The sequence below is a fragment of the Pipistrellus kuhlii genome, unplaced genomic scaffold, assembly GCF_014108245.1.
Source record: "Pipistrellus kuhlii isolate mPipKuh1 unplaced genomic scaffold, mPipKuh1.p scaffold_m20_p_11, whole genome shotgun sequence".
Lineage (NCBI taxonomy): Eukaryota > Metazoa > Chordata > Mammalia > Chiroptera > Vespertilionidae > Pipistrellus > Pipistrellus kuhlii.
In genome coordinates, this window is record NW_023425416.1 from 51,189,867 (window position 1) to 51,213,846 (window position 23,980).

Below are 23,980 nucleotides of genomic sequence, written 5' to 3' on the forward strand. Positions count from 1 at the left end.
GTCTCTGTGCGGCTCCAGGAAGGAGGGCGAGAGCAGGTGGCCTGCTTTCCTGGCTGGAGCCATGGCCTCCGGGTGCTACGCCCGGTGAGGGGGGAAGAGGGGCCGAGGGTGGGTGGCCCGCTGCCAGGCTGCCAGCTTCCTGTGGCTCCAGCTCCCTGAGACTGAAACCCGGCTCCCTTTCCTGCAGAGTCCCCGTTTCTGCCTGCCCGTCAGTGCCAAGCGCCAGACAGACAGACAGACAGGTGCCCGGGGACACAGGACCCCTGCTCCCTCCAAAGCGCAGTGGGAACAACGCCCGTGAGAGGGCGTCCCAGGCTCGCCGCCGCTGCCGGCAGAAAAAGTGCTGGGGCCGTTTTCCAGGCTCGGGCGGGAGCCAAGGCTGAGGGCGGTGAAGGCGTCTGCCCACAGTCACATGCTGGTGCGGGGCGGGGGCCGGGACCTGGCCCGGGCTGGTGTGGCTCCGATGACGATGACGTGGAGCTCCCAGTAAAGGGCTCCCAGCCGCCCGGCCAGCAGCTACGGCTGGAGGCCCCGCCCTGCCCGCCTGCTTGGCTGGGCCTCTTTCCCAGGGGGCCAAGCCTTTGGGTTTCTGGGAAGGACGCTGTCCCCAAGGGTGGCTCCTGCTCTGGCGACCTCAGCGGTCCCAGCATCCGCAGGCCTGGGGGCCTCCCCTCCCTCAGCAACGGGCCCGTGGCCAGGAGGGGGGCTGGCACCAGTTGAGGTGTGGCCCCAGCTGGGGGACAGGGGACACGACTGCTGGTCAGGGAAGCCAGCGCACAGGAGGAGGGGACGGCAGTGCCGGGAGGACCGGGCGGCAGAGGCGGAGCACAGGGCCCAGGAGCCCAGAGCCTCCCTCCACTGTGCCACCCAGCCTCCCCAGGCTCCTTCCGGAACAGCCACCAAGGGGAGTCCCTGCCCAGGGAGCGGGCACTCGGATGCCAGCTACACTCCGCCTCGCTGACAGAGTACAGGGAGGCCGCCCTGGAGCTTGCCCAGGCACCGGAGGAGCCAGCCTCCAAGCTGCTGCCCAAGGTCCCACCGCAAGACCATCCCAGCCTGCAGCCTGCTCCCGGCGAACCTGCCACCCGCCACGGGCACCAGCGCCAAGCCCTTGGGCACTGGGAGGGCGGCGAGTGTGATGGGACGAGCCGGCCTGGCTGCCGAGTCCCTCTGAACCCCTGTGTGGGCCCCACCAGCACCTGCCAGCCAGCAGGACAGCGCGGGCTCCAGGCCTCCTGGCAGCCCCGGTCTGCGCAGACCAGAGCGGGGGAGGCCACACCGGGGCCCGGGGGAGGTGCGGGAGCTCTGCCAGGTGGTGAAAGAGCGCTCAGCGCCGCGCAGCATGCGAGGCAGGAACGCCTGGGTGCCGCCCCCCACGGCGCCTCCCGCGCTACTATTGGGCGAGGGGTCCGGGACCCACAGACCCGGCAACAAACGTCAGGCCACCATGTCCGCTCCGTGACACTTTATTGGCCAGCTCCCCGCTCCCGAGCTGTGCCACCAGAGACGCCAAGCCACTACTCTGGCCCTGCCGGTGGCACCGAGCCAGCCTGGGCACTGGGTCCCTCAGTCCGGAGCTGGCCTGGGGTGCCCTGGCTCTCTGCCGCCCGAAAAGGAGGAAGGCACCCCTCCTTCCTGGCGCCCAGAGCCGCGGGAATGCCCAGCACCGGCGCTGGCAGGTGCCCCGTGGCAGGGAGCAGTCCAGGATGTGTCACCCGGGCCCTCCGGCAGGCTGGGGCGCTGGCCCGGCGTCCACAGGGCAGCCACCCTGCGGCCCGGACCTCCGGATGTGCAGGAACCGGGGCCTAGGGCACAACAACAAGGGCAGTCACTGCCTGGGCCCGGGAGGAGCAGGGAGCGGGGCGGCCGGAGCCGAGGGGCCGTGGAAGGCCAGCGGCTGTGGGGCGGGGGAGGGCGCTCACCTCCCGCAGCAGTCCCTGCGCACGGCCGCGAGCTCGAGGGCCAGGCCCGGCCGGCTCCGAAGCCAGCTGCCGACCAGCTCGGGGTGTCTGGGGTCCACTTCTAAGAAGAGGCTTCTGTGCGGGAGAGAGGGCCAGCTCAGCTGGGCAGGGCCCAGTGGCCACCAGGGCAGGCGCAGGGCACACCGACCCCGGGGACCGTCCCTCCCTACCCAGAGTCCTTCAGGAGCCGAGGGGCCAGGGCCAGGAGGTGCAGGATGATGTCCATGCCCTTCTCCCCGCCATCCAGGGCTGCTGGGTCTTCATAGCTGCGGGGAGCAGAGGGTGAGAGGGACAGGAGCGCGGGGAGCAGGGGGTGAGAGGGACAGGAGCGCAGGGAGCAGGGGGTGAGAGCAGACAGGAGAGCTGAGCAGAGCCCTCACGGAGTGCCCAGCACCTACACGCTGGGCTGAGAGAACGTCTGAGGCCCAGGTGCCAGCGGCTCCCGCTCCCCATGTCCGACAGGCAGCAGCCACCAGGCAGTGCCCAGGGCAGGAGCCTGTCTCCCCACAACAGGCTGCTCCTATTCTGGGTCTGGGGGTGCCTGGGGAGGGGAGCCAGCACCCTGACCCACTGCCGCTGCCCATGTGGGAGTTCTGGGCTGCGCGGGCTCTCGGCCCACTGGAGGGCAGGATGGCTCAATGCACAGCCGTGAGCGGCTTTGGCCTCAGCTTCCCCGCTAAGTCCCCCATGGCCGTGGACAAGGCGCCGTCCCCCTCCGGGCCTGTCTTCTGTGAAACGAGCACCCTGGATGCGTTCTGTGCTGTCTGACCCTGCGCTGTGTCACCGCCGAGCCCTCCGTGGCCTGCACGGCTCGGCCCCGCTCTCAGAGGCAGGAAGCGGAGGCTCCGAGAGGCAGGGGTCGTCCAGAGGTCGTCAGGAGGCAGAAGCCAAACCGGGAGGGTCTGTGGGCTGTGGAGTGAGCTCTCTTCCACCGCCTGCACCTTTCAGCCCCTCCTCCACCCCCCACCACGGTGGTCCTCCAGGGCAGACCATCCCACTCGCCCCCGGCCGGCCACGGCCTCCCCCCACCCGCACCCGCACCCGCACCCCCACCTGCAGATCTCAGGGGCCAGCAGCGCCATGTCCTGGCGGAACACGTAGGGAGGGTTGCTGACGAGCAGGTCCACGGGGCCCCAGGGCAGGAGGTGTGTCCAGCTGCCCTCTGGTCGGGGCACACAGCAGAGTGGGAGTGAGAGTGGAGCCCGCCCACACCAGGCCCCTCACTGAGCCCTTCGGCCAGTGCCCCGCCCCAGCCTGCCTGGGCCAGGGCCACAGAGGGCACCCAAGTATTTCGGTCTTAAGATTTCTCTTGAGCTTCTGCTTATCTCTTACAACAATGCAAGCACTAGATAAGACCTTAGTTACAGGGATTTGAAGATAAGAAAAACCCCAGGGCTGGTCCCCTCCAGGGTCAGGTCAGCCCAGGAGGCAACAGGGACTGGCGTGTCCTCAGGAAGGATTGGTCTGATGCCCCTTGTATGCATGAGTGTATGCAAGTGTGCGCACATGTGTGCATGTGTGTGGGCACGTGTGCATGCATGTGTGTACATGCATTTGTGTGTATGTGTGTGTGTATGTGTGAATAGTGTTGGGAAGCCTCCCCCGCTCTGCAGACTGCCTCATCCCCCCCCCCCCCCCCAGCATCTAACCACAGGACCACACCCAGGGAGGAGGGGTGGGGAGGTACCTAAGGTCACATCGAGGGCGGTGATCCGAATCCTGTCCTGCAGCTGAAGCCTGGGGAGAGGGGAAGGCGTGAGCACAGGCGGTGCCTGCCCTTGGCTAGAAGCCTGGGAGGATAAACCCCGCCCAGACTGAGACACTGGGGCCCACCATCCCGTGTCCCGCTGGGCGCCAGCCGGGCTGCCCAGTGCCCCCCCTCGGGAGCGGACGTCGGTGGGTTTGTTGCCTGAACAGGGGCTGAGATCAGGCCCAGGCCCGTCGCCCGCACCCTGACCTTCCGGTCCCCCGGCCCGCCTACCTCTGAGCGTTCTCAAGGGCCAGGGAGACGGCGGCTCCTGCCTTATCCACAGCGAGGACTCGGCTCTGCCCAAGACACAGTGCAGGGCACGCGGGAGGCAGGTGCTGGAGAGGCCAGGCCCGGGGACACAGCCGCACCAACCCCGGCGGAAAAGGAGGGAATGCCCACACCTTCCCCTCCCCGCGCCAGGTCCGGCCAGCCAGAGGGTATGGGAGGCGGAGGCTGTGACCATGGCGGGCTGGCAGCTGCCCCTCCAGTGCTCCTAGCAGAGACGGGGCAGGGCCAGGGAGCACCAGCCCGTCTCCTGGGGCGGGGAGGGGAGGGGTGCTGGGGACGCTCACCTGGGGCAGCTGGCTCAGCAGGCTGAGGGAGATGGCTCCCGACCCACAGCCCACCTCCAGGATGAGGGGGCCGCCTCGGGCTCCCCCCGCACGGGGCTTCTGGGCCTCCTCCTCCAGCACCCACTCAACCAGCTCCTGTGAGGCAGAGTGGTCTGCGTCAGGAGGGGTCAGCCTGGCCCCTCGGGGTCTGGCACAGAGACAGCCTCTGGCTGGGAGCTCACGCCCAGGAGCAGCGGTCACCTGCCCGGGGTAGCGAGTCTGAGGCAGCAGAGCCCGCCGTTCCTGCCCTGCGCCCGCTGCCCGACAGACAGAGCTATGCTTACGGGGAGATGGCCTGGCTCCAGGCAGAGGGGCTCCCCGGGCGCCCCCGGCCTGGGCCAAGCCCTGCGGAGACTTGGGAGCCGGCAGCAAGCTGGGCCCACAGTGCTGGGCACCGAGCGAGCAGCTGGCTGTGGCCGGGGCCTGTGGTCTGGGTGGCGAGGTTGTGCGCCGAGTGGCTGGTGGAGGCCGGGCTGTGGGGTGGGAGGCTCTTGGGGTTTCCTGGCCGCAGACAGACCTGCTCTGGCTGGGGATGACCCCTCAGCCAACCACACCGGCTACCACTTCACAGACACCCCGACCTCAGACAGGCCGCACCGCGAATGGCCACCCCGGCCGCCCTCTTACACCCAGACCACAGGAGGGGCCTCTGGCTGCAGAACCACAGGGGGGGGGGGGGGTGACACCAGGAGCCCTGGCACTCCTCTTCCTGAGCCAGTGAGGGCCCCCCGGGGAAGGAGGCTCGGGGGAGGCCGAGAGCCCAGGGCGCGTGTCCCTGGAGAAGGAGGACAGAGTGGGGTGCGGGCAGAGGGGCATGCAGGAAGGAGATGGGGAGCAGGCAGCTGTCGGCTCTGCCTGGAGCCACTGCCTCCGCAGGACCCACCCCCCTCAGGAGGCTGGCCCGGGCCCCGGCAGGGCCTGGTGCCATGAGCACTCCGCTAGGATTACGTCCCTGTGGGGCGTACCAGGCGGTGCACTGCCTCCCTCAAGCCAACCCCAGAAAAGGACCCACACCCCGCAGGGCCTGAGGCCCAGGCCGGGCGCCTCTCTGCACACCCCGCGGGCCAGCCCAGGGGAAGCCCGACCTGTCAGCCACACGCCTACCACTGGGCATCCCAGCCTGCTGCCCCCCTGATCAGAAACCACCCTCCAGGGACGGGGAGAGTCAGCACCGCGGTCCCGCCCATGCCCCCGTGCCGCCCGCCGCCTGCCGCAGGCCACGTCCTCTCAGGTTCTCAGTAAGGCACCCCCGATGCGGCTTCACGCTGGGTGAACTCAGCAAGTTCTGAGAAATGTCTGTACCGTGAAGTGAGGACTCGGGCTCCCAACCACAGCCTCCCCCCCCTCTTCCCCTCCCGCGGCACAGAGTTGCTCTCTGGCCCAGACCCAGCCAGGAAAGGGGGGCCAAGCGGAGCCGGAAGTCCACACTCAGACCTGCGAGGACATGACTGGGGCCAGGTCCAGCCTGAGGGGCTCAGAGGTCATCACGGAAGCTTCCCTCCCAGACCCTGACCCTTGGCAGCGTCCGGAAACCATGAGTGACCTCCTGGCCAGAGGTCACGTGCTTCGGGGAGCCACAGGTAGCAGGCCACATCCGACTCTGCCTCAGCACCCCTTCCCGGCTCCTCCAGTCCCAGGAGGGACAGGCCCATGGAGTTCATGGGGCCCTGACTGGGGAGTCAGGGTGTCTGAGTGCTGCCCTCGCTACCCGCTTCTTCCCACCCCCTACTCTGCCAGCCCTCAGCAGCCCTGTGACCTCAGCCCTGACCTGGGCAGTGCCGGAAGGACCTGGCCTCCCCACCGCACGACGTGGGGGGAGCGGATTCTGGGCTTGGGGAGAGGCTGAGGAGCTGAGGAGGGGCCCTGGGTCCCCGGCTGGGCAGGCAGACAGGCCCGGTCTCTCCCAGGAATGTTCGTGTTTCTAGGCACACCCCCTTCTCAGAACTGGGCACCCTCTGGCTTCCCCACCGGCCCCCCAGCCCCAGCCCCGGCCCTGCTCTTCCCTGTGCCAGCTCTGCCACCCACAGGACAGAGGGGCGCCCGAGAACAGTCACAGGAACATCCCGATTGGGGTGCCTGGCCAAGCCACCCCGCTGGGGCCCGCGCCCCCGTCCTACCGACTAGAGGGACAGAGGTGAGCACTTCACCGGAGAGTAGGCCTAAAAGGACTCGTCTGGAGGCCCAACCCGCTCATCGCCTGGGCCCGGAGGGGCAGTGACCTCCCTGGGTCACACGGCTGTTCCAGGCCCCAGGCCCCGGGGAGAGCCCCCCACTCAGTCTCTGCCTCCTGAGCACGAGGACGCCAGTTTCCTATGGGTTGGGTAGGCCACTGGCCCGAGGGACAACGTGTAGGTCCATGGTCGGCAAACTGTGGCTCGAGAACCAATGCGGCTCTTTGGCCCCTGGAGTGTGGCTCTTCCACAAAATACCACGGCCTGGGCGAGTCTATGTGGAAGAAGTGGTGTTAGAGAAGTTTAAGTTTAAACAATGTGGCTCTCCGAAGACATGTCCATCGTTGTCCTGTTGGTATTTGGCTCTGTGGACTAATTTAATGAGTTTGCCGACCACTGTCCTAGGGGAACGCCAGGAACAGGCCAGGCACTTGGTAGGCAGCACTACTGGGGTTCCCGGAGCCACTGCAAGCCCCGGTGGCTGGGGCGATGGTTGGGATATAAGGACATTTGAGGAAGCCAGCTGGAGACTGTCCTCTGGGCCCATCTGCCCAACCAGCCAGGCACAGCGGCTTGGAAGGGCACTCGCTGCCTGGAAGGACAGCGGCCATGGGGTCCCAGCGCCCTCTGGAGGAAGTCTGGGGCAAGACAAGTGTTCTGAACCCCACGTTCCTCCCCATGGGGACTGTCCCAGTCAGAACGGAACACCTACCTCTGTCTCTGGCCGAGGGATGAACACGGGGGGCGCCATCTTCAGACTGAGCCCGTGGAAGTCCCACTCGCCGAGGATGTACTGCACAGGCATCCTGCGGAGGGGCGGGGTGAGAGACAGCCCTGGACCAAGAAGACAGCCCCTTGTCACCCCCTCATCCCACGCACTTCCCTAGCCCTTGGACACGGTCCTCCTCCCTGACCATGAACTTGGTGGCGCTGGGGGAGCCGAAGCCCCGCTCCGCACAGAGCCCGCGGGGACAGCCCCCGGTGCTCACCTCTGCAGCCGGCGCCTGCTCAGCTCCTGGACGCACCGCAGTTGCCAAGGGGTCAGGGGCTTCGACCGAAGGGCTGGCCTCAGGCTCTGAAACTGTCCCACGGGGAGTGTGAGTGGCGGCTCCCCTGGTCCAGAGGCCCTGGCCCAGGTTTTGTAGGTGGACAATGCCTTTGGGCCCAACGCTGGCCACCTGGCCAGCGAGCCCAACACACAGGATGATAGTTGGCTAGATGAACAAGTATCTGCCGAAGGCATTCCTCCAGAAAAATGGCGTCACCCTCAGATCAGCACTCTTAGGGGGGCAGAAAAGCCTGCAAGTCCCCTCCCCCAGGCCCCCTTTCTGCATACCCCTCCCCCCAAGGTGCTCCGGCTCCCCCGCTGGACATCCCAGCACTTAACTGTTTTGGCTCCAAGGACATGAGCCACGATGTACTCACTGGATTCCCGGGGCTCAGGGACGCCCCTCTTCTCAAAGACCGCGGCCCACTGGCTGACCAGCTCAATGGCACTCCGCCCGGCCTGAGGCAGACGGGGTCGCCGGGAACTGAAGGCCCGGCCCAGAGTGCCTCCCCTCCTCCCGGGGCCGGTCAGGAGGGCCCGCAGCACTGCCCCCCAGAGCTCCATGTCTCCGGGACGGCTCCCCCAGCACCCCGCAGCCCACGTCCCTGTGATGTCAGCGCAGAGGATGGTCCCTGGCCCCGGCTGGGGGAGAGGCAGAGGTCACGGGCTCCGGCCTTCAGGCGTGCTGCCCACCTGGCGGAGGGAAGAGAACCAGTCCAGCCGCAGAGCTCCTGGGCCGCTCCCTCCGACCAGCTGCGGGGGGAGGGCCCGCTCTGCCTGGCGCTGTCCCCTCCGCGCCTCCGCCTTAGACCCTCACCCGCCTCCGCGGTCCTTCCCGCTTTGAGAGAGGTGAACCCACAGCTCAGTCCCTGCTGAGAAATGGGTCCGGGCCCGGGCGTGGGTGTTGGACAAATCTGTGTGACCCGGAGTTGCGGCCTTGGGGGGAATCGTCATTTCCGGGGCTGGGGTTCCTTGTCCGTAAAATGGGGAACACCAGTTTTAGGGCGAGCAGTGTGCCAGTGCGTGAATGTCAAGAGCCTGGGAGCCAGCTCCGCAGTCAGGAGGGGCTCCACGTTACATGCTCTGAACTAATATGGGGGGGCGGGGGGCTGCCTTGCCTGGGTCCTGCCGTTGATATTGTGCCTGGACTGCCATTGATTTGGACACTGAAATGCCACCCCCCCTACTTAACCCCTACCCTAAATGGCGGCCTAACTCGCCAGCTAACACGTGGGCAGTTTTGCTCATTTTACACCTAAGTTAGCACCAACACTTTGCCCAAGGTTTTCAGCCAGTGGTGCCCTTCCCTTCCACACAGACCACGGTCCCCACCAGCTCCATCGAGCCTTTCCAATATATTTTTATTGATTTCAGAGAGGAAGGGAGAGGGAGAGAGAGAGAAACATCAATGATGAGAGAGAATCATTGATCAGCTGCCTCCTGCACGCCTCACAATGGGATCAAGCCTGCCGCCTGGGCACGTGTCCTTGACTGGAATCGAATCTGGGACCATTCAGTCCACAGGCTGACAATCTATCCACTGAGCCAAACCAGCTGGGGCCTAGGTGGCATCTTCAAAGCAAGTGGAGGGGTTGTGGGGAGGCCGGGAGGAGGCTCCGCGAGGGGGCGACGGGCCCAAAGCCACCAGCTAGGCGCTGTCCTGGGCAAGACACGATCCCAGGGCCTTGGCCTCTGCCCACCGAGCGCCGCGCGGCCTGAAGCCAGGGGCGCAGCTTCTCTCTCGCTCCCGCACCTCCACGTCAATGATCCGGGCAAAGCCGCCTCCCGCACCATTTCCCCTCATGCCCACGTTTGGGGGTTTGGGGGGTGAGATGCTCCGAGGTGGTGCAGTCCTCCCGATCCCCACCTCTAGAGCCTACCTGCCCGAAGGGCTCCCCGACCCGCCCGCCGGCCTGCAGAGAAGGCGCGGGCCCGGCCCCCGGAAGTGCGGGCCCGCGGTGAGCGCCCTCGGACGCCCGGCTTCCGGTCGGCGCAGCAGAGAAAAGGGCTCGGGCGGACCCCGTCGCCCAGCTCCAGGGTTCCTAGCGCCACTGAGCAGCACCCGGAGGTCCCCGCGGGCAGTGAGAGAGGCTGCGAACCCCACTCCCCCTGCGCCCGCAGGCCCCGGCGGGGCGTGCACGGCTGTGGGAGGGGGGCTGCTCCGTGGGGGGCGGGCCTCCGGGAACACGGCCCCAGCCCGCGGCGACTGCCCGGAGCTGGACCGGCGGTAGGTAGCCGGTCCGAAAGGAGGCGTGTCATCAGCCGGTCCTGGGTTCGAGAGTGGGTGCTGAGTGCAGGGGCGTGGTCTAGCAGAGCCTCTGGGCGGATAGAGCTGCCCCTGTGCGGGTCCCAGGGCTGAGACGGGGGCCCATTTGGAGGGCGGGACCCTGGACCCGGACGGGGACCTGGCGAGGGAGCGGCCGAGCCGTGCGGGGCGGGGGCAGGCGGCCTGGTTCCTCTCGCTCCCGCTTCAGGGTTGGAAGCGGGGACTAGAAACCGCACGCAGGTTTGTCCATGGCTTTGTCCAGGTGTCCGGCCCGCCATGGGCCTCAGCGGCTCCTGTAAACCCCACGGCGTGTCCGCAGAGTGTGTCCTGCACCGCCCCCTTCCCGCCCCAGAATCTGTTACTAACGAGGTCTCTGTTCACCAAACTATTGCACATGCAGTTCCCCGGGCTCCGTCCCGGCCCCGGGGCGCCAGCAGCCGGGAATCAATATTTGTAACAAATTACTTCGATGATCCCCCATAAATTCCTTCGAAAACCTGAGGATGAGAAGGTATCAGAAGGCCGGCCGGAGTAGCTCAGTGGTTGAGCATCGACCTGTGAGCCCGGAGGTCACGGACCGTTCAATTCCCGGTCAGAGCACAGGCCCGGGTTGCGGGCTGGATCCCCAGTGGGGGGCGTGCAGGAGGCAGCTGATCCATGATTTTTCTCTCGTCACCGATGTTTATAACTCTCCCTCTCCCTTCATCTCTGAAATCAATAAAAATAACTGCAAAAAAATCAATAAAAGTAAGTGGAGCTCTTGTGAGGGTACACGCTGGCTGGAGGGGCCGGGTGCCCAACACCTGCGCTCCGATAACCGTACCGCCCCCTCCCCACGCGCAGCGCCCGCCTGCGGGCGGGAGCGCGGGCCTGCCGGGCGGAGGTGCAGCCGGGCGGGCCCAGGGCCCGAGGTCCGGCCCGAGAGGGGCCCGGCCGCCCACGGTGCCCGCGGGACGCCGGCTGAGGCCCGGGAGTGAGGGGTGGCGTCCGAGAACGGCCGCCCGGCTCCCTCTGGGGGCGGAGCCGTGCCCGAGCGACAGGCGAGCCGACCAATGGCGGGCGGGATGCGGGCCTGGCAGCCAATCGGAGCTCTGTGGGCGGTGCCTGCGGGGCGGGCGGGGGGCGGAGGCGCTGGAGCATCACGGAGCCGCCAGGCTGCTCGCCGGGACCCCACCCCCCGCGGAGGGTCCTGCCCTGCCCTCCGGCCCGGCGCGCCGAGCGAACCGAGGGCGGACCTCGGATCGGACCCTCCGCCCGTCACCCCAGGCCTGGGGGTCCCCCCGCCCGGTCCTCCTGCCTGTGGCCACCACCCCCCGCCGCCCCGGAGGATTAGGTAAGTGCTGAGGATGGAACTCAGCAGGAACGCAGGGATCACAGAGGGCGGAGGCCCAGGCGCCCTGGGTCAGGGAGGACGAAGGACCGTGGTGGAGAGCCCAATGCGGGTTCTCGGAGATCACGACCCCGTTCGTCCTGAATTCTCGTGCCCTCTGGACCCCGAGGTGGTCCCCAGCAGTGGTGAGAAGGCCTTCCTCTCCTCTGGGCACAGGGGTCAGTGAGCCCCCGAGTCAGGGGTAAGGTCTGGCCCAAGGTCACTCCTGGGGTCAATGGCAGAGCCAGGAAAGGACCCGGGACTCCTGACCTGCCAGCCTCGATGGAGGGAGAGGGCAGAGGGTGAGAGGAGCCAGCCTCTTCCGCTCCATGTCCGTCCACCAGCCGGGCCCCTTCCTAAGGACCAGCACGGGGGTGTGCAAACCTCACACACACCCATCGCCTGCCCCGGGGAGGCACCCGGTACAGCCAGGAGCACCACAGGGAGGGGTCTGGGTGCAGCTGTGTGCTGTGCACCCTCCTCTCCCCACCCTGCCTTACCCAGGGCCCTCTGGCCTGGAAAGGCCTCAGCCCCACCCAGGGCTGGCACCTCTCCCACCCTCTGGTCCGGAGGGAGGAGGGAGGGGGGCAGGCACCTCCATCCATCCCGAAAGGCATGCTCCCTGCGTTCCTCCTAGTCCCTGGCAGCCACCCGCTCCCCTACCGGGGGTCAGTGACCCCCAGAGCCTGCCAGGGCACCTGACTGTAGCCTCTTTCCTTCCTGCCTCCTGGTCTCCCCGTGCCCGCCCCACCCCCACCCCACGCACAGCCTGGGCCACCCGGCGGGCTGGGTGCAGGGCCTCCTGTGACTTCCCGGCGGGCCAGAGGGCGAAGGCTCACCGCGGACAGGGCGGCGCGGAGCTCCGGCCTGTCCGGGACCGGTTCGTTCCGGCATTCCATGGCCCTCTGGCCCTGGGAGGGAGGGGGAAGGGAAGGAGGAGGCACATTTAGGGGTGACTTGCCAGGGCGGTTCTGGTCAGGTGGCCGAGCTGGAATTCAAAGCCAGGCCTGTGTGACCCTTAGTCAACCTCCCCCTTCCCTCCTCTTCCCTCCCTCCTCCTCTCCCTTCCCTCCTCTCCCTTCCCTCCTCTCCCCTCCCTCATCCTCCCCCCTCCCTCTCTCCCTTCCCTCCTCTTCCCTCCCTCATCCTCCCCCTTCCCTCTCTCCCTTCCCTCCTCTTCCCTCCCTCATCCTCCCCCTTCCCTCTCTCCCTTCCCTCCTCTCCCCTCCCTCATCCTCCCCTTCCCTCCTCTCCCCCCTCTCCCCTCCCTCATCCTCCCCTTCCCTCCTCTCCCCCCTCCCCCCTCCCTCCTCTCCCCTCCCTCCCCCTCCCCCTTCCTTCCTCTCCCCTCCCTCCTCTCCCCTCCCTCCTCTTCCTCCTTCATCCTCCCCCTTTCCTCCTCTCCCTCCTCTCCCCTCCCTCCCCCCCCCCCTCCCTCCTCTCCCCTCCCTCCTCTCCCCTCCCTCCTCCTCCCCCCTCCCTCCTCTCCCCCACAAAGAGGGGCGGGGCTCCGTCCAGGTGTCCTCAAGCCTCGGAGCCGCAGCTATAGAAAGCACTGTCCCCGAGCCCCTGGACTTGGCCTTGTCCTCCAGCCTGCAGTCCCCGGAGCCTTCAGCACGCAGGGGCTCCCCCTCCCCACCGGGCCCATCCCCAGCCTCAGGTTTCACCCTCCCTTTCAGGTGGCCGCCCGCCTGCGGAGCCGGCCACAGGCTGGGGCTCCTGATGTCGGAAGCAAGTGGGCAGCTTGACTGGCCACAGGCCGTCTCGGCGTCGGCATGAACGCCAGGCTCCTGGGGGCCAGGGACTGGCTCAGCACCCGCCCGCCCACCTCCGAGCCGAGCCTGGAGCCCGCCACCGACGGGCCGGCCCCCCAGCCCACCGCCCTCAGCCCGGAAGCCACCAGCTTCAACGACACCAGGATGCCCGGCGTGGGCGGCGCCGCTGGCGCGGGCACCATGCTCCTGTCCTTCGGCGTCATCACGGTGATCGGCCTGGCCGTGGCCATGGTGAGAGCCGGGACTTCGGCTGGAGGTGGTGGGCTGGGGTGGTAGAGGATCCGATCGGAGAGGCGTCTGTTCACGGCCACGCAGCCCACCCCTCCCCTGGGCGTCTGTCCGAGGGCCGGGCAGGCCGGGGACCGGGGAGGCCGCCTGAGGTCTGAGAAACGCACCTGTTTGAGCCGGGCCCGAAGGCCCCCCAGGAGAGGAGGCGGGGTTTCGGGGTGCAGCTTCCTGAAGGTCCTGTGAGCAGCGGGCAGGCCAGGGGCCCATGGGCGTGGGGCTGTAGGCCTCTCAGAATCGGGGTGGAGCCTCTGCGGGGAGCGCAGGCCCCGGGCGTGTCCATCCATCCGTCCACGGGCAGTCACTCCTGGGCACCTGCCCCAGATCGGCCGTCAGCCCCCGGACCAGGGAGACAGGCCCTGCCCTGGTTCCCACAGGGGTGGGAGGCGTGAAATGGAGGCGCCGAGGGCTGCGCACAGGGACTGGGCCCGGGAAGGTGGGGGGCTGGGTGGTCGGTCAGCGGAGGAGCCTGGCCCGTGTCCACGGAAAGGCCGAGCGGACAGACACGAGGATGGGCTTCTGGAGCACAGGGGTGGGGTGGGGGAGGGGTGGCTGCAGGGTCCCCGCCGGTGTCTGCGCCTGGAGGTCTGAGCTTTCCTTTTTTTGTTAATCCTCACCCGAGGATATCTTTCCACTGATTATAGAGAGTGGAAGAGAGAGAGGGAAAGAGAGGGAGAAACATCCACGTGAGAGAGATACATCGATGGGCTGCCTCCTGCACACGCCCCGATCAGGGCCCAGGCCAGGGAGGGGCCTGCAACCAAGGTCCATGATCTTGACGGGAATCGAACCCGGGACCCTTCTGTCTGCAGGCTGACGCTCCACCCACTGAGCCGCACCGGCTGGGGCGAAGGTCTGAGCTTTTCCTCTGGGACGATACAGGGACGCTCAGGGCATCCCAGAGGGATCCCTAGAGATGGAGCAGGCTGAGGCCAGGCAGGGGGGTCCCCCGAGGCCCCAGCGGCCTGGCGGCAGTGGGTCCTGCCTGCGCCCCTCGCGGGCTCCCATGGCCTCAGCTCAGGACCCTGCTCTGACAGGCGGGCTGGATGGTCCGGTCGTGGCCGGTTGCAGCTGCTGTTAAACCGGTTGCCATATGGCCCTGCGGGCTCCGGATCACAGCCAGGGAGTGAGCGCCGGGCAGCAAGAGGGCTGGATGCGGGCTGAGCAGCAGGGGGGGCGGGGCAGAGTGCCAGTGCTTCCCCTTGGCACCCACCCGCGGTTAAACAGCCGGAGACACCCCAGCTTCTGCCCTTGTAATTTTCCAGGGAGATTGTCACCCAGGACCCGGGAGAACCCCCTCGCCGGGTCCCGGAGGAACGCTGCAGGGCCCGGGGGTGGGGGCGCGGGCGGCCTTCTTGCCAAAGCCGAGAGGGAGGAGGCCACGGGCAGAGCCATGGAGGGCAGGCACAGCTCCTGGGCACCAGGAGACAGGCCCACAGATGTGCCCGGAGGAACGGGTCAGTGCCAGGCTGTGTCCCCCCCGGAGGGCTTCCTGGGGGGGGGGGGTGTGCTGCTGGGCAGTGAGGTTTGTTTTTTTTAAGTTTTTATTGATTTCAGAGAGGAAGGGAGAGAGGGATAGAAACATCAGTGCTGAGCCCTAGCCGGTGTGGCTCAGTGGATAGAGCGTTGGCCTGCAGAGTGAAGGGTCCCAGGTTCGATTCCGGTCAAAGGCATGTACCTTGGTTGCGGGCACGTCCCCAGTGGTGGGGTGTGTAGGAGACAGCTCTCTATCCCTCTCCCTTCCTCTCTGTAAAAAATCAATAAAAATATGTATATTAAAAAAAAAGGAACATCAGTGATGAGAGAGAATTTCTGATCGGCTGCCTCCTGGATGCCCCCACTGGGGATGGAGCCTGCAACCCGGGCACATGCCTTTGACTGGAATCGAACCTGACCTCCTGGTCTCCCCAGGAAGGCTCTTTGCACCCCTCCTCCTGACCCCCGGCTGCAGTGAGGGGTCTGGGCTGCCAGGGGTTCGATGCTCAACCCCCAGCCGGCCGGCCGGGCCTGTCTCCTGGGCCGTGGGGAGTCGGGAGGAGGGTGAGCTGAAGCGAGGCCCTCCCCCTTCGGCCCCGAGGAGCCCCAGGCGGGCGGGTGCTGAGGGCCTGGCGCCGGGCGGGGGGGCAGAGGTGGGCCTGCCAGCCGCCGGGGAAGACCAGTGGAGCCCACCTCTGCCCGCACTGCTCCTCAAGGGCACGGCGGCCTCGCACACACCTGCACGGGAGACACACGTGCGGGAGGCCTGTCCTGGCCTGGGGTCCTGAGGACTCGCACGGCCCTGCCCGCGGCCGCGGCTAACCAGGCCCCTCTCTTGCAGGTCCTGTACATCAGGAAGAAGAAGAGGTAACGCTCTCCCAGTCCTCCAGCCACGGGCGGCCGGCCGGCGGCTCCGGGGGTGTGGGTGGGAGGGGGAGCCTCACCCTGGGAGCCCCCCCGTCAGCCCCCCTCGGCGCCAGGCTGCCTGGCCAGGGCGTCAGGGCCAGGGCAGAGGGAGGCACTTCCTCCGGAGGAACCGGGGATGGGGGAGGGGAGGAAGGGGAAGGCGAGGACTACCTCCCAGCCACCTGTGCCCATGCCCGGCTGCCCTGAGCCAGCTGCCAGGGACCCGCCCCCACCCGCCCAGCGGCTGTGGGTGGCGCCAGGCCGGGCCTCGGCGGCCCCCTGGGACCCGCAGGTGCCGCTCTGACACTGAGCCTCCAGGCTGGCACAGCCGGCTCTCATTTCACCGCAGGGGCAGCTGCAGGCTCCTAGCTGGTGTGAGCTGCGGCTCAGCTGGCCAGCGGCAGGGCCTGGGGGGGGGGAGGAGGGGAGGGCCTGCCGGATCCCAAGCAGCTTCTCCCCCCCCCCCCCCCCGCCCCGCCCTGCCCCCCAGGCTGGAGAAGCTGCGCCACCAGCTCATGCCCATGTACAGCTTCGACCCCACGGAGGAGCAGGACGAGCTGGAGCAGGAGCTGCTGGAGCACGCCGCCTCCGCGCAGGCCCCGCCGAGCAAGGTGGGCGCTGCCCGCTCCCCACGGCCCCGCCCCGCCCCGCCCCCCCAACCTCCCCAACACCTCCCTCTTCCTTCCTCCGCCACCAGGAGGTGGGGGGCAGCTGCGGGGGTGGGTTTTGTCAGGTTTGTTTAGAAATTGGCAGAATTGCTCCGTGGCCACCGCACCCCTTCGTGTGAGGGCAGGCGGGGCAGCCGGGCCCCCCCAGGCCCTGTAAGGAGCCCCCGGCCTCTCGGACCCCAGTCTGCTCCTCTGCGAACCCTAATCTCCGTCCCCCCCGCCCCGCTGTGCCTGGGGCAGCTGGAGAGCAGGAGGGGCCTGGGGCAGATGCTGGGACCGGCTCTGGGCCTCTGCTCCCGGGAGCCGTGGTCCTGAGGGGGCGGGGGTGGCTGGGTCACGGGGCAGCGGCAGCGCTGAGTGGACGGATGGTCCCCAGTAACCGGCAGAGCCCAGGCGGGTGGGTCTGTGTGGCCGTCCTGCTGGAATCATCGGCTGCCTGGCCACCGGCCATCACCCCAAACCCCGAGGCCTTGTCTGCAGGAGGCCTGGTCTCCCCAGGAAGGCTCTTTGCACCCCTCCTCCTGGCCCCCGGCTGCAGTGAGGGGTCTGGGCTGCCAGGGGCAGAGTTAGGGGGCTGGACCCGGGCAAAGCCAGGCTGGGGGTCCAGGGACGCCTGGCTTTGCCGCCAGTCCGGGTCGCCGTGCTCGGGACACGTTCCCCGGGGGTCAGTCGCGAAATGGGGCTGAGAACCGCAGCCGCCGGCCCCCGGGCTCCTGAGCCGTGACAGCTGCTTCCCTTTTCCCTTCTTTAAAAAGTATTTTTACTGATTTCAGAGAGGAAGGGAGAGGGAAGGAGAAGCATCATCCAAGATCGGCTGCCTCTCCGGGGGACGAGCCCACAGGCCGGGCCCGGGCGGGCAGTGGAGCCGGGGCCTCCGGTGCTGGGTGGACGCTCCAGCAGGGAGCCAGCTGCTTCCTGCGCGGCCGCCGTGGGCCTGTGCGGGGCTGGGCAGTGAGGGGAGCCGTGGCGCATGCGTAACTAACCCGGCCGGCCGGTGCGAGCTGCCAGGGCCACGGGCCCGGGCGGGAGGAGCCGGCGGCGCCAGCTCCGGTCTCCAGGTTTCCGGGCTGAGCTTGCGGGGAGGCCCTGGCACAGGCAGAGCTGGTGGGGTGGGCAGCGGGGAGCGGGCGGCTGGCCAGAGAGCGCGGGGCCTTGGCCACGCCCGATGCCCTGACTCTCTCCGCAGACCACGCTCCCGGCCCAGGGCCCGGTGCAGAGGCCCAGCCGGCTGGTCTTCACCGACGTAGCCATCGCCATCCACGCCTGAGCGGCCGGGGCGGCCTGGACCCCCGACACCGGCGCGGCACCGCAGGGCGGCCTGCGCTCGGACCCGGTGCCGAGGCCCCGCCGCCGCCTCCGGGCTGGGCACCTGGCCCGGCGTCCCTGTCGGGGAGGCCGAGAGCCGCGGCGGCTCCGTGTGTGTGCCAGACCCCCGTCCGGTCTGCGGCTCCATCTCCGGGGAGGAAGTGGGGAGACGGGAGAGGAGGGGAGAGGGGAGAGGGACCACCCACGGGTGGGACGGTGTGGTGGCGCCCAGGATGGAGCTGACACTGCCCAGCAGGCGGCGGTGCCAGGAGGGCCGCTCCCGCCCGCGGGAGGCCCCGTGGCCCGCAGTGGGCCCCTGTCCCCGAGCGACCAGGAGTCTCCCCGCCCCCCGCCTCCCTGCAGCGGCTGCGGCTGAGGGGAGGGGCGGGGAGGGGGCGGGTGTGGAAGTGGGGGACAGGCGGAGCCCACGCCTGCTGGAAGGCCTGGTGTGTGTGCAGGATGTGCCCGCGCGGATGGCGCCTGTGCTGGGCAGGAGGCAGACCCTCTGCTGTGGCTGTGCCTCAGGCGGCCAGCCCCCAGGGCGTGGGGAGCCCAGGGCGGGCCCCTGCCCTCCACGTTCAGGGCGGAGAAAGAGGGGGGACAGGGCGAGGACAGGGCTGAAGGAGGAGGGGGAACAGGGCGAGGGCCAGCAGCCCCATCTCTTCACTGGCTCTGAAGGCGGGGCCTGGGCCTGCAGGCGGCCCTGCCCGCTGTGTGCGGGCCTGGGCCTGGGCCTGGGGCTGGGCTGGGGCTGGGGCTCGGCGGCTGTTGGTCTGAGAGCCGCGGTCATGGCTGCAGCCAGTGGGGGGGTCCTGACTGCCTGAAGTGGGGGGTCACCCCACACACACCCATGGCCCACCGCCCCACACCCCTCAGGGGCTCATCCAAGCGGGGTGTCTGGGCCAAGCCAGACTCCAGGAGCCGACACTTTGTCTGCTGGGCACAACTGCGGAGCACGCCCGCCCGCCTCACCCCTGCCCGCCTCACCCCTGCCCGTCTCGCTGCAGCCGGTTGGAGGGAGCAGGGGCACAGGCTGTGCACGTGTCAGGATATGGGGGTGTGGGGCCGTGGGGAGGAGTCGGGAAGGAGCCCCCAGATGCTGTGAATAGGGCACCCCTCACGCTGCCTCTTCCCGCGGGCATTAAAGATGCTGAGGGTTCCCAGAGTGTGTGAGCCTGTGACACGCAGGTGGGCCCAGGAGGGGCTGTGGGGGGGTGTGGGCGCTTGGATCCCAGCTACGGAGCCCTGGGTGGGTTCCCTGATCTGCACTTCGTGCGTGTGCCATCGACGGGAACACGTGGCCCTCTGAAGGAGCAATACAACAAAACAGCACACACATCTCATCGCATCTATATCAACATCTGTGCAACCCCCTCCACTGGGGAAATCCACATTACTAACCGGTGTGCCCGGTGTATGTTCACGCCTCCATCCACAGCACCCGCCTTGGCGCCCTGGGGGTTGGGTCCAGGATGCCTGCTGACACCCACTGAGGCTCAGCCCCACAGAAGGTGAGGGAGGATTTCTAAACAACGGGCACAACCTCCGGAAAACAAACCCTCCTCATCACCCCTCCCGCCTGGCACCACGTGGACGGTGTGAACAGGGTTCCATGTGGGAGCCCCTTCCACGTCCGCGTGGTTCAGGGTTCCGGTTCAGGAGGAGGCCGCACACAGATGAAAAGAGACTAGAAAAGCATTAATTTGGGAAATTGGGGCCAGGTGGAAGCCCGAGAGAGGCCTATCCTCACTCTGGCTTCGTCATCCCGTTCATTCAGACGATGGGATACACCCACAGCCCTCAGTCAGGAAACTCCAATAACAGCCAATCAGCGAATTTACTTAAAACAGGTGGAGGCTGCCTCCATACCAATGTCTAGTGACTAGCTCGTCCTGATGAGCGTGAGCTACGGGGCCACCTCCTGGAGGGAGGCCAGGCCCGCGTGCCCCTGCCCACCGGCCGCCCACTGCTCAGGGCCCACCACTCCACGGTGCCCGGAGGGGCCTGGGGCTCCCCCGAGGGCCAGGAGCTGGTCCTAGCAACACCCACCCTCCACTGGCTGGGTCCCAGCCCAGTCTCCGTCTCCACCAGTTCGCCCTCCCTCAATCACCACCTCCCTCAGTCTCCCACTCTCCCCTGTCTCCCCCTCCCTCAGTCTCCCCCTCCCCCAGTCTCACTCTATCTGCAGTGCCCTCCACAAGGACAAACTGCCACTCACATTAAAGAGAGGAGATGAAAATAAATAAAATAAAAATTAAAAAGAAGGAAAAAATAAGAGAGAAGGCTCCGGCCCCCAGACACTGGGCCATCCGGCCTAGAGCCAGGCACTCATCTCTCCTCACGGCTCCAGAACGAGGGTCAGACAAGCGTGAGCTACGGGGCCACCTCCTGGGGGGGTGAGGGGAGTGAGGGGCGCGGCACTGGGCTTCCCCCCCTTCCTGCTTCCAATGCCACCTGTGCTGCCACCTGCTGGGAACTACAGGCACTGCAGGGAGCCCTCCTGCCCCACCCCCACCCCTTAAACCCCATCCCTGAGCCCCACGCTGCCCTCAGCCTCTCCCCACGTGGGCTGGAGAGCAGCCCTCACCCCCAAGGCCCCGGCGGGGAGCAGGGGGCTCAGCTGGTGGGACCAGGACCCGGACTGGGGACAGTGAAGTGAGGTGTGTGTGTGGGGGGTGTGGGCGGGGTCGTAGGGGGTCTGTCAGACACTGGGCTTTAAGAATCCCCAGGCCGCCAAAACCGGTGTGGCTCAGTGGATAGAGCATCGGCCTGCGGACTGAGGTCCCAGGTTCAATTCTGGTCAGGGGCATGTACCTTGGTTGCGGGCACATCCCCGGTAGGGGGTGTGTAAGAGGCAGCTGGTCGATGATTCTCTCTCATCGAAGTTTCTAGCTTTCTATCCTTCTCTCTTCTCCTCTGTAAAAAACTCAATAAAATATGTTTTAAAAAAAAGTTTGATTTCTTTAAATGATCTACCCTCCTTTTATTAAAAATAATAATAATAAATAAATAAATAAGAATCCCCAGGCCAATGGATGGCCCCCAGAGAGACCACGCCCCCCTCTACGCCCCCAGAGGGACCCAGGGGTCTGTTCCACCCACAAGCGGGGGCTCCCCAGACCTGTGGATGGGTGGACCCCACTGGCCTTAGAGGAGGGAGAAAAGGGTGCTGTTTGGAGCGCTTCCCAATGTGACCACCAGGGGGCAGCGCAGGCCGGCGCCGGGCGGGGTGAACCGCCCTGAGCCTGCGGGTCCGCGGGGGCAGCCTGTCCAGCGGAGGGTCAGTGCGTCTGGCCTCGTGGGAACACGTGGGCTCGTGTGTGAAAAGCACACGGAGAGAGGTCACTGAGCGAGCAGCTTCCTGCCGGGAGTGAGCAGATGGTTCTCCCAGAGCGTGACGGACAGGTGTGTGCTCAGCCCTGACGGTGGCACCCGCAGGACCTGGCAGCTCGGCCTTCCCAGAGCCACCCCTCTCCTGCCGACAGGGCTGCCCGGGCAGGCTCCGCTGGCAGAGGGTGGGCAAGGGAGAGGCTGGGGGGCAGGAGATGTTCTTGGTGGCACGGCCCAAGCTCACAGCATCTCTGGACCCTTCTCCTGGAGCCTCTGGCTGCCACCTGTGCCTGCCGGGGCCGCCCCTCTGACCCCCACAGCTCCTCCCAGGGGCCACCAGGGCACCGTGCAGACACCATGGACGCCTCTGCCCTGCCCCAAGGGGACTCCCCTCCACTGAGCTCTCCTGAGGTCACTCAGCGGTCCCCCTGCCGCCAGGGTCAAAGGTGAGTGACTTGTCGCAGGTCACACGGGGCTGGGACCCGGCTCCATGGGCTCCCGGGCGAGGTTGAGTGGGTCTGGTCATCCCTGCATTGCTCACCGCGTGTCCGGCGCTGGGCCTGGAGTCCAGGGGGCTCCTGGGCGTGTCCCTGAGCGCCCCCCTCCTCTCAGCCCCTGCATCCCCCAGGGACCATGTGCGACAGGATGGCGGCTGCCTGCAGCAGCCAGGCCCGGAGCCGGCCCGGAGCCGCCCCGCCTCCTCCCCATCCACCCTCTCCCCCGCAGAGAGCAGGACCAGCAGCTCCCGCCAGGTGCTCCCTGTGAGGGCTGCAGCCGGCTCCCAGGAGGGGGCGGGGCAGCTGCCTGGCCCTTCCCAGCTGTTAGGAGTCGCTCTGCCTTCCACGGAGCCGGTGACCCAGGGGCCTCTGTGCAAGGACCTGGGCCAGCGGGTCGCCCCTGGAGGCCCCTGGCTGCCTGGCTGAGCTGGTCTGGGTCCTGCTTGACCACTAGGCGACCCCGGGCAAGTCGGAACCCCTCCTCCCTCCTTCCCGGTGCACAGCGGGCAGGTGCTCCCACCGAGGCCGGCGTCACAGAGGCCTGGAGCAGGCCTGACACGGACGCCGGGGGAGTGCTGGCTGAGTCAGTCACACACTCACCCTCCTGAGGGACCCCGCACCCGTGGGAGCTCCAGGCACAGGTGGCTCAGCGGGCAGCCGCCCAGGTCAGCCTCCTGCCCCAGCCGGGCCAGCCTTCCACCCATCCCGCCCAGACTGGGCCGCCCCGGCGGGCAGAGCCTGCCTCCCCGCTCCCGGCAATCACCCGCGTGGTTAGCGTGGTGACCCGCCCCCTCAGGGTGCTTCCCTCCCGTGGGCCGGCTCCACTGCTCTGGGAGGGGCGCGCCGGGAGGCCAGAGGTGCGGAGTCCCCTCTGTGTAAGGCCCCCCCCCCCAGGCCGGCCGGGCACATAGCGGCTGCCCGTAAAGACAGCCAAGTGCTGGGTGCACCGGTTAGCAATGAGGATTGACCCTTCACCAGTTAGTAATGCGGATTTTCCCAGTGAAGGGGGTTGCACAGATGTTGATATAGATGCGATGTGACGTGTGCTGTTTTGTTGCACTGCTCCTTCAGAGGGCCACGTGTTCCCGTCGATGGCACACGCACTGTCTGAGCAGCACTTCACACGTACGAAGAAGTGGGACATCGGGTCTCTGAATGGTTTGCCTCAAAACAAGACAAGTTCTATTGGGATGGTACCCGCCAATGACCTGAAGGATGGGAAATGTGTAGCTAGCGATGGGCATTATTTTGAATAAAACACTTCTGATGTCTCTTGAAATTTTATTGATTATAAAATCTGTATTTTTAAAAAATATATTTTATTAATTTTTTACAGAGAGGAAGGGAGAGGGATAGAGTTAGAAACATTGATGAGAGAGAAACATCGACCAGCTGCCTCCTGCACACCCCCCACTGGGGATGTGCCCGCAACCAAGGTACATGCCCTTGGCCGGAGTCGAACCTGGGACCTTTCAGTCCACAGACCGATGCTCTATCCACTGCGCCAAACCGGTTTTGGCTAAAATCTGTATTTTTAACCTGTAAATTCTCAATCCACATTATTAACTGATATCTGCATTTTAAAGGCTCAATCGCATTATTAACCACTTAATATGGATTGACCCTTTACCGGTTGAAAATGCAGATTTTGTAATGTCCATCGCTAGCTGCACATTTCCCCATCTTTCAGGTCATTGGCGGTTACCGTCCCAATCGAACTTTTCTTGTTTTGAGGCAGGCCATTCAGAGACCCGATCTTCCCCTTCTTCGTACATGTTGAAGTGCTGCTCAGACAGTGCGTGTGCATCGATGGGAACAAGCGGCCATCTGAAGGAGTAGGTCTGGTGAATACGGCCGGTGGGTTCATACTTCCCAGCAAGATTTTTTAACGTGTCTTTAACTGGTTTTGAAGCGTGTGCTGGTGCGTCATGTGTCTTATGGCCCACTGTGGTGGTTTTACGATCAAAGCGTGGTTCCTATTAATTCTTCGTTGTGGGTAGCGATCAGTATTAACGGTTTGCCTGGTTGTAGAAGCTCACGATACACCACACCTTCCCGATTCCGCCAAACGCAGAGCATCGTCTTCTTTCCGAAGCGATTTGGCCTTGCAGTTGGTATTGATGGTTGACCTGGATCAACCAATGATTTTTGTGCGTTTGGGATTCTCAAAATAGATCCATTTTCACCACCAATCACAATTCGATGCATCCTGGTGTCTGATTTGAAGAATTAAAAACTGACTTAGAAAAAAAAGAAAAAGACTTTCTTTTGTGCCGTTGAAGCAACATTTTACTGATGACTTTTCGGTTTTCCATTTGTCTTTCGTTCAGTTGATGTGGCGTCCATTTTCCGTCCTTTAAAATCTTCCCCATTGCTTGTAAACTATAGGAATTGTTTGCTGAGCAACGTTTAATCTTTCTGCAAGTTGTTTTTGAGTTTGACACGCATCTTCATCCAATAATACTCGTAATTGTTGGTCTTCAAACTTTTTTGGTTGACCTGGACGTTCTTTGTCTTTCACATATAAATCATTACTTTTAAAGCATTTAAACCAGTGTTCAC

The 23,980-nt window shown here is 66.0% G+C and overlaps 2 protein-coding genes across 6 annotated transcripts; one reads left to right on the top strand and one right to left on the bottom strand.

Moving 5' to 3' along the window:
• Positions 1 to 1,450: 1,450 nt before the first annotated feature.
• Positions 1,451 to 9,607, bottom strand: HEMK1 (HemK methyltransferase family member 1). Of its 4 annotated transcripts, XR_006741178.1 has the most exons (12): positions 9,422 to 9,607; positions 7,881 to 8,234; positions 7,483 to 7,574; positions 7,206 to 7,299; positions 4,284 to 4,418; positions 3,943 to 4,007; positions 3,649 to 3,698; positions 3,015 to 3,123; positions 2,731 to 2,870; positions 2,132 to 2,227; positions 1,923 to 2,036; positions 1,779 to 1,805 (listed from the first exon to the last, which is right to left on the bottom strand). XR_006741178.1 is itself a non-coding variant. In XM_036432189.2 (11 exons), the coding sequence occupies exons 2-11, from the start codon at positions 8,103 to 8,105 to the stop codon at positions 1,712 to 1,714; spliced, it is 1,074 nt and encodes a 357-aa protein (XP_036288082.1). In that variant the 5' UTR covers positions 8,106 to 8,234; positions 9,422 to 9,589; the 3' UTR covers positions 1,451 to 1,711. The 4 variants fall into 4 exon arrangements, 3 of the variants coding, with proteins under 3 accessions (XP_036288082.1, XP_045435502.1, XP_045435503.1); XM_036432189.2 differs by lacking the exon at positions 2,731 to 2,870 and having other exon boundaries at positions 1,451 to 1,805; positions 9,422 to 9,589; XM_045579546.1 differs by lacking the exons at positions 2,132 to 2,227; positions 2,731 to 2,870 and having other exon boundaries at positions 1,451 to 1,805; positions 9,422 to 9,600.
• Positions 9,608 to 10,978: 1,371 nt separating this feature from the next.
• Positions 10,979 to 20,253, top strand: CUNH3orf18 (chromosome unknown C3orf18 homolog). 2 transcript variants are annotated; one of them, XM_045579548.1, is made up of 5 exons: positions 10,979 to 11,140; positions 12,856 to 13,182; positions 15,554 to 15,579; positions 16,109 to 16,229; positions 17,473 to 20,248. In XM_045579548.1, the coding sequence occupies exons 2-5, from the start codon at positions 12,952 to 12,954 to the stop codon at positions 17,551 to 17,553; spliced, it is 459 nt and encodes a 152-aa protein (XP_045435504.1). In that variant the 5' UTR covers positions 10,979 to 11,140; positions 12,856 to 12,951; the 3' UTR covers positions 17,554 to 20,248. The 2 variants fall into 2 exon arrangements, with proteins under 2 accessions (XP_045435504.1, XP_036288086.1); XM_036432193.2 differs by lacking the exon at positions 10,979 to 11,140 and having other exon boundaries at positions 12,918 to 13,182; positions 17,473 to 20,253.
• The last annotated feature ends 3,727 nt before the right edge of the window (positions 20,254 to 23,980 follow it).

Excerpts from the sequence above, each read along its gene's own strand:
- HEMK1 (XM_036432189.2), bottom strand. The coding sequence starts at position 8,105 with ATGGAGCTCTGGGGGGCAGTGCTGCGGGCCCTCCTGACCGGCCCCGGG. Across the intron at positions 7,575-7,880 it reads ATGTCCTTGGAGCCAAAACA|TTTCAGAGCCTGAGGCCAGC; the intron begins GTTAAGTGCTGG and ends CCCGTGGGACAG. Across the intron at positions 3,699-3,942 it reads GCCCTTGAGAACGCTCAGAG|GCTTCAGCTGCAGGACAGGA; the intron begins GTAGGCGGGCCG and ends CCCTCTCCCCAG.
- CUNH3orf18 (XM_045579548.1), top strand. The coding sequence starts at position 12,952 with ATGAACGCCAGGCTCCTGGGGGCCAGGGACTGGCTCAGCACCCGCCCG. Across the intron at positions 13,183-15,553 it reads TCGGCCTGGCCGTGGCCATG|GTCCTGTACATCAGGAAGAA; the intron begins GTGAGAGCCGGG and ends CCTCTCTTGCAG. Across the intron at positions 16,230-17,472 it reads CGCAGGCCCCGCCGAGCAAG|ACCACGCTCCCGGCCCAGGG; the intron begins GTGGGCGCTGCC and ends CTCTCTCCGCAG.